General features: G+C 45.3%; 1 protein-coding gene across 1 annotated transcript; it reads right to left on the bottom strand.

Moving 5' to 3' along the window:
* Nucleotides 1–2,601: 2,601 nt before the first annotated feature.
* Nucleotides 2,602–4,410, bottom strand: LOC117132011. The gene is made up of 3 exons (XM_033285302.1): nucleotides 4,304–4,410; nucleotides 2,868–4,031; nucleotides 2,602–2,793 (listed from the first exon to the last, which is right to left on the bottom strand). Exons 2-3 carry the CDS (start codon nucleotides 4,029–4,031, stop codon nucleotides 2,602–2,604), a joined length of 1,356 nt encoding a protein of 451 aa, XP_033141193.1. The 5' UTR covers nucleotides 4,304–4,410.
* Nucleotides 4,411–7,989: the final 3,579 nt, after the last annotated feature.

The raw sequence follows: 7,989 nt of genomic DNA, 5'->3' as shown, positions 1-7,989 counted from the left end.
ACACTAAATATGATCTTTGCTACTGCCAAGTTAACAGTTGTGATTATAGTACTTTAGATTCAATCCAGAGGACCAGTCTACACTTTACTCTTATAAATTTCAATATCAAGCTAAGAAGAAAATGGTTTTTAATTCAATTGGTGACGCGAAAACAAGTAAACTAGAGTGATTCAATTTAACAAGAAGCTAGCCTAGGGTATTTCATTGGGTGTTGAGCGAGAGCCAAACAATTATTCAAGCGCGGTGGCAGTGCTTTCTAGAACTCGGATCACTCAGCTGGAACACCCCACTGTCGTGGTGGTGATCTCTTTGCTGGTCGGTCCCATCATCTAACTGTCGTTGAGATGAGAAACGACTGCAAGCCTTAGAGGTCAGGTCCGATCAGTTCACTTACTACCCTAATATCTACTTTCGCTGATTAGGGATACTAAGCTCATTCAATACATGTCAAGCTATCTCCTAAGCGGTTAGCTAGGCGATAAACTTAGGATCTAACATCAAGTGATCAGATTAATGGAAGCTTTAAGAATAGTATGGATGAAGAATAATCAAGAATAGCTTATCTATGTTTAGCTCATATTTCAACACCCTAAAAACCCTAGGCGAGCTGGATCACTACTCAATCATGATGCAAGCAATCAAACACATAGCTACTGAATGAAATTGCTAATAATATAGAGTAGTAAACAAGGGTTCAGAAGGTCTTCTCTATGAGAGAATGGATTCTTCTCCCTTACAAGTTGCAGATCGCAAAAGCTAATAGTTCTCTTGTAAAAACTAGCGTAAAAATAAAATAGGATAGATGGCGTCTTTATATGGAGGCGCCAATAGGTAGAAAAGAAATTAGGGCAACAAGGCCTTAATTCCCGAAAATAGAAGCTTCCTTATTTGTCGGGAACAACCTCGGGATCACTCCGTCTGCTTGTTCTGCTGAGAACAGTCTCGGGACTGTTCGTCTTGAGTGTTCTCCGCAAAATGCTCCAAAAGGACAGCTTCTCTTCAAGCATGCTCTCTTCATTCTTCTACCAACTCCAGACCTGTAAAAGATCAAAAAGGACTAGACTGACTCGGATTATGGACTCGAATCAATACAAAAACACCTATACAATGATGTGAAAAACACCATATATCAATTCCCCCAGACTTAGATCCTTGTTTGTCCTCGAACAAGGCAAGTATCAAGAACAGGAGAAAAGTTTGAAAGTGTGGGAACTCGCTTATTCTCAGCAACCATACTCTTACCACAAATCTCTGAACCATACAAGCAGTAGATTAGAACCACACACACTTACTGGAAACCCCTGATCGCTGTTCACAGATCGGCTCCTTACTCTACATCTTGACCTGAAAAAGCGACACTTTCGAGACCAAACTCCATTTGTTCAATTAGAATTTTCGTGAGCTTCTTGTCATGGGCGCTACTCAGGGTGGACGGTCTAGGTATGGAACAAGCTTTTTAATGGTGGAGTTGAGAGTGTTTAGGGGTTACCGATTTCTTAGAGGATGCAGGATATCGCACAAAATGGCAAGAGAGAACGGATCCATTGATGTCCACAGCCTCTACTCGTTTTTGCTCTCTTTCGAACGGTTGCTCTCTGTTCTGGAACAGTCATCAGACTGCTCTGCTTGCCCCCTTCTATGTTCTCCGAAAATTAGCCTGAACTCCTTCTTGGCTTTCCCAGTGGCTCATGTTCCCTCGAACTCATCTCCTTCTCCATCGTCAAATGCCAAAAACGAAAGGTAATTAAATTTTTTTTTTTTTTTTTTTTTTTTTTTTTTTTCAAATGGCATGAAAGTAGAGATGAGGTGACGAAGAAGGAGGTAGCATGTGATTTTGAGAAGGCCACTGGTGGATCTGATTCGCATCATTCTGCTATACTTGCACGATCCATTGGTCATGGAGCAGTTGGTCCCTTGATCTGCTTGTTCTCCTTTCTGATTGAATTTCTGCAGCAGTAACGAGTAAAGGCTGCGTTGATCCTTTCCTCTCCAACCTTTTTGCACATATCTGCACATATAACACTGAGAAACAAATGCCTGAAGTTGGAACGAAGGCTAAGGTACAAGGTGGGAACTAGCTAAAGATGAGCTAGCTACTCAGGAACAGCAAGATGGATAAAAAGGATAAGAAGTCCTGAGTATAGGTCTCGTTTCCCTGATCTAGTACCCATAACAAGAAGAATTAAAGTCCAGATTAGGTTCAGATATAGTGGAGTTGAGTCTACCCAGTGTAACCTGATCGGTGGAGAACTTCTGGAGTGTCAAATGAGATAAGTCAGGGTGTTCCAGGTCCATGTGTGGGTCTTTCATCACTGCTAAGGTCACTGAATAAGAAGGTTAAAGCACGAGGTGGTTAAGAAATCATCACAAAATAAGGTCCTGATTACCACAATAAGTTTGACTGGACTGACTCGATCCTAGGGACTGACTCAATAAAAACATGGAAATCGTACAGAGTTTCTCCCCCAGACTTACTTCACACCATCCCTGGTTGTGAAAATAAATCGGAGGAGGCTAAAACACACCAAACCAAAAACAAATAGCAGGGAAATAAATAGTTCAGATGGATAAAACAAGGGAATAGGAATAGTCCGTTCGGACTCAGTCTGAATCGCCGCTGCTGGAGTGGCCGGCTGTTCTCCGGTTCCTCGGAAGTCTCTCTTCTCTAGCTGAAGTGCCCGCTGGTTCTTTGCCTGGGCGCCTTGTTCCTTGCGTCGTCTGCTCATCCTGACTTCTGATGCAGCCTCCAGTGAGTGCTCTGAGGATCCTCTTCATGAGGCTGTTGTTTTTCTTCTGGGAGTCCACCATCCAACGTCTGTAGGCGTGGTCATCTGTAACATCCGTGAGGTCCTCTAGGTCGTAAGCACCATCAGCAGGGGAGTTATGTCCTCCACATCATCCCCTGCCGCATTCTCATCTGGAATTGGCGCTCGGGGGTCGACGCACAAGTGTTCTGCGTTTGGCAAGAACACTATGTTATCCAAGGTTGTGAAATCTGTTAACCCTGGAAGAGGGAGCTTGCAGTAGAGAGTGATCCCGTCCTTGTCTGTGAACTTGTATGTGCTTTCGTCGCGCAGGATGTGGCACGTGATCAAATAGGCGGTGTCAATGTACTCAAGCTCAGGAACAACCGTGTAGGAATCCAGGTCGATGTTGAAGCGTTTGAACAAGGGTGTGAGAACACTGCCGCAGCGATCTTTCTTGTCTTCCGTTCGGACCATGGAATCCTTGCGCTCAGAGAGCATCGTGATGAGAAGGAATCCAGGGTTTGTTTTCACAGTCTGTATCGGTATGACTCTGTCTCTACGGATCTCATCCTCGAGGCCGGTGTATAGAACCTGCAGCTCTCCGTTTGTGACCTTGGAGGTGTGTTCCTTTGCGAATAGGATGTTCGAGACGATCTTGGCAATGATACGCAGAGTGGGGTTTCGGATTTGTGACTGATAAGCCTTGCGAGAAGTGAACTTCCCTGTCGCAATGAGATCCCAAAAGGCGTTTGCTGGCGCGAACTTTTTGTCAACTGAGACCTCTCTTGGCGTGTCTGCGATCTCGAGTAGTTCGTTTAGATCGTGGAGAGAGATGGAGCAGAACTTGCCGTCAGCCATGAAGGAGAAGTAGCAGTTCTCGTATGTTGGCGCAGTTGGGTTCTGGTAAGTAATCTGAGCTGTTGCGAGCAATTGCCGAACCAAATCTGGATAGAGAACTTGGGCTTGGTAGCAGAGAGGAGCGAGGCCCATGACATCGAGCGTCTCGAACACATCAGACTCGAGACCAAGAGCAGCTAAGGTCTCCGCGTGAGCAAATCGTGTGGGCAGGATCTCTGCTGCGAGAAGCCTGTTGTATCTTGCTGCGGACTCCTTGTCCCACCCCTCACAATTGTAGTCAAGGAGTAGTGGGTCATTGATGTTGATCGGTTGACCCTCAGCCTTGTTCGGCCATGGGTAGGAGGAAGGGACGTTCGCGGAGTGAGAAGGCGTGGCTGCTCCGCGAGAGGCCTTGAGTGCTTTAGGGTTCCTTGTTCTTGGAGGCATCTGCAAAACAAAGTCAATTTCCAAATTAGCCATGCTCAACGGTTGTTCAGAAACGATGGGACATTCCAATCTCTCAATTTTGCCCAAGTCCATCAATTTCTAACAACCTACAACTTCCATCAATTCCCAACACAATCGCAATTACTCAAGAACGCAAAAGATATAGCTACAATCTAAGAACCAATCGCTAAGCAATAGGTAAGGAGGATTCAAGGAGACACTTCCAAACCGCGTTTTGGATGCGCGAAGGGGAAGGGGATCTGAGCGGTTACCTTGATTGGATTGTTGTTCCTGCAAAACCAAACCGATCTCTAGAGGATCCAAGAGATTAGAGCAAAATCGATGAAGAAGAATATGAAATGAGAGTTTTCGATTTAGGGTTCGGTGAGGTTGGTTTGCGGCTCTAGATATAAGGGGGGTGGTAAAGTTAGTGGGCCTTAAATAGGCCATTTCCCTTTTCCTCTTTTTTTTTGTTCGAGCACTTACCTGGGAACAATCAGTGGAACAAACGCCGGAGTGTTCTGCTGAGAAGTGCTCGATTTTCTTCCTGCAAGTTAGTTTTTTTTTTTTTTAGAAATAAAAGAAATATTTACACTCACCAGTGGGTTGCCTCCCACCAAACGCTTCTTTTCAGTCACTAGCTTGACTTTTGTGAGCCGATTAGGCTTGAAGGGGATCACTTAAGGGTATTTCTACACCTTCAGCGATTGTTGTATCAGCAAGGTAAGGCTTGAGGCGCTGCCCATTAACAACAAATTCTCCTCCTCTTGTGTCCAGCAACACGACAGCTCCATAGGGGCGAACCTCCTTGATGGTGAAAGGTCCTGACCATCTGGATTTTAGCTTTCCAGGGAACAGCTTAATCCTTGAGTTGAATAGTAAGACCTGATCATTCGGAGCAAAGCTTCTGCTGATGATCCGTTTGTCATGGAATGCCTTGGTTTTTTCTTTGTAGATTTTGGAGCTCTCATAGGCCAGATGCCTAATCTCTTCCAACTCATGGATCTGAATTGTTCGCCTCTCCTTAGCAGGTTTGATATCGAAGTTAAGCAGCTTAACAGCCCAAGCTGCCTTATACTCTAGCTCCACAGGTAGGTGACATGCCTTGCCATAGACCAGATGATAGGGAGTGGTCCCTAATGGGGTCTTATAGGCTGTTCTGTAGGCCCAGAGAGCGTCGTCAAGCTTGATGGACCAGTCCTTACGCGTGGTATTGACTGTTTTCTGCAGAATGTTCTTGATCTCTCTGTTGGAAATTTCCACTTGGCCACTCGTTTGAGGATGATAGGCGGTTGCAACCTTGTGTTTCACGCCGTTCTTGATCAGTAATCCTTGGAACACTCTGTTGATGAAGTGAGTTCCACCATCGCTGATAACCACTCTAGGTACTCCAAATCTTGGAAAGATGATGGAGGTGAACATCTTGGTTACAACTCGTGCGTCGTTGGTCGGACTAGCAATTGCTTCTACCCACTTGGAGACATAGTCGACTGCAACCAGGATGTACTCGTTTTTGTGAGAAGGTGGGAAAGGTCCCATAAAATCTATCCCCCAGCAATCGAACACCTCAACTTCCAATATGTAGTTCTGGGGCATCTCATTCCTTTTGCTGATACTGCCCATTCGCTGGCATGCATTGCATCTGGATATGAAAGCGTGAGCATCTCTGAACATTGTTGGCCACCAGAATCCCGCTTGGAGAATTTTGGAGACTGTTTTGAATGTGGCGAAATGTCCAGCGTAGGAAGATCCGTGGCAGTGGTGTAGGATCCCTGGAATTTCAGCCTCCGGAACACATCGTCTGAAGATCCCATCCTTGCATTGTCGGTATAGATAAGGCTCATCCCAGAAGTAGTGCCTTGCCTCTCTTAAGAATTTCCTCTTCTCGTTCCCCGTGAACTTCTGAGGCTCCTTTTCAGCAGCTAAGAAATTTGCAATCTCAGCAAACCACGGTAGATCAGGATATTGCTTCTGGATCGTTGCCACAAACTGCTCTAGTTGCGTAGAACAAGCTGTTTCTATGCGCATTGGTGGTTCCGTGTAGCAAAGACCAATCGCACTGACGTGTTCCACTGGTTGTTCTTCGTCAATCACTGTATCATCGTTTATTTTCATTCTGGAAAGGTGGTCCGCTACTCCATTTTCTACCCCTTTCTTGTCTCTTATTTCCAGGTCAAATTCCTGAAGGAGGAGAATCCATCTCAGGAGCCGCGGTTTGGCATCTTTTTTCGTGAGCAGGTACTTGAGAGCTGCATGATCCGTGTGGACTATCACTTTAGACCCAACCAGATATGATCGGAACTTCTCAAAAGCATAGACGATGGCCAGGAGTTCCTTCTCTGTGGTGGCATACCTACATTGAGCTTCATCCAGTGTCTTGCTCGCGTAGTAGATCACATGGAGCTTCTTATCCTTCCGCTGTCCAAGCACTGCTCCCACTGCAAAGTCACTCGCGTCCGTCATGATCTCGAAAGGGAGGTCCCAGTCTGGGGGTTGGACAACCGGTGCACTGACAAGAGCTCCCTTGATCGTGTGAAATGAAGCTAAGCACTCGTTGTCGAAATCGAACTTTGTTTCCTTGCAGAGCAGTCTAGTGAGTGGTCTTGCGATTCTCGAGAAGTCCTGGATGAATCTTCTGTAAAAACCAGCATGTCCCAAAAAGCTTTTTATTCCCCTCACTGAAGTTGGGGGTTGCAGACTCATCATGATATCGATCTTTGCCTTGTCCACTTCGATGCCTTTTTCTGAAATCTTATGTCCTAGAACAATCCCATCTCTGACCATGAAATGGCATTTTTCCCAATTCAGCACGAGATGCTTCTCCTCGCATCGCTTCAGAACCCTGCACAAGTTTGACAAACAGACACTAAAGGAGCTCCCATAGACACTGAAATCGTCCATGAAAACTTCCATTATGTCTTCAATTAGATCAGTGAAAATTGACATCATGCAGCGTTGAAAGGTCGCTGGAGCATTGCACAGCCCGAAAGGCATTCTCCTGTAGGCGTATGTTCCATAAGGACATGTGAACGTCGTCTTTTCTTGATCGTCTGGGTGGATGGGAATCTGAAAGAAACCTGAATAACCATCTAAAAAGCAATAGTAAGGGTGGTTAGCCAATCTTTCAAGCATTTGATCAATGAAGGGAAGTGGAAAGTGATCCTTGCGAGTCGCAGCATTCAATTTACGGAAATCAATGCACATGCGATGACCAGTTACTGTTCTAGTAGGGATTAATTCATTCTTTTCATTTGTTATAACAGTGATCCCTCCTTTCTTAGGCACTACATGAACAGGACTAACCCACTTACTATCAGAAATCGCATAAATTACACCAGCTTCTAGAAGTTTCATTATCTCCTTCTTTACAACATCTTTCAGATTTGGGTTTAACCTCCTCTGATGTTCTACAGAAGTCATTGATTCATCTTCTAGGTGTATTCTATGCATGCACAGATCAGGTGAAATGCCAGGTATATCAGCTAGGGAATATCCTAATGCTTTTCGATATTTCCTAAGTTCGCATAAGAGAAGAGCAGTTTCAGCATTGTTCAGGTCAGCATTTACGATTACTGGGTATGTAGAATTTGGTCCAAGAAATGCGTACCTGAGCCCCTTAGGGAGTGTTTTGAGCTCGACTTTTGGAGCTTTGGATTCACTCCACGGGTCATTGTTCCTACTTGGTGGAACAGGCGAGCTCGATGAGTCTGAGGCATTGTTCTCCCCCAGACTAAGATATGCCACTAATCTTTCCATGGTTCTGGCGGAGTCCAACATCTTGGCGTACCCATCAGCGTCGATGTTCTGGACATTCTGTTCTGCTTCAGCTCTAGTCAGAGCTAGTTCCAGCGGATCATCTATTAGGATCTCCTCAATCATCTGATCACTCGGTTCCAGCGGATCACCCTCCTCTTGGACAGTGAAGGTTTGTCCATCTAGCATAGGTTTCTTGAGCATC

This window comes from Brassica rapa, chromosome A02, assembly GCF_000309985.2.
Source record: "Brassica rapa cultivar Chiifu-401-42 chromosome A02, CAAS_Brap_v3.01, whole genome shotgun sequence".
Taxonomy (NCBI): Eukaryota; Viridiplantae; Streptophyta; class Magnoliopsida; order Brassicales; family Brassicaceae; genus Brassica; species Brassica rapa.
Note: the sequence above shows the minus strand (reverse complement) of the source record. Positions and strands in the feature narration are given on the sequence as shown.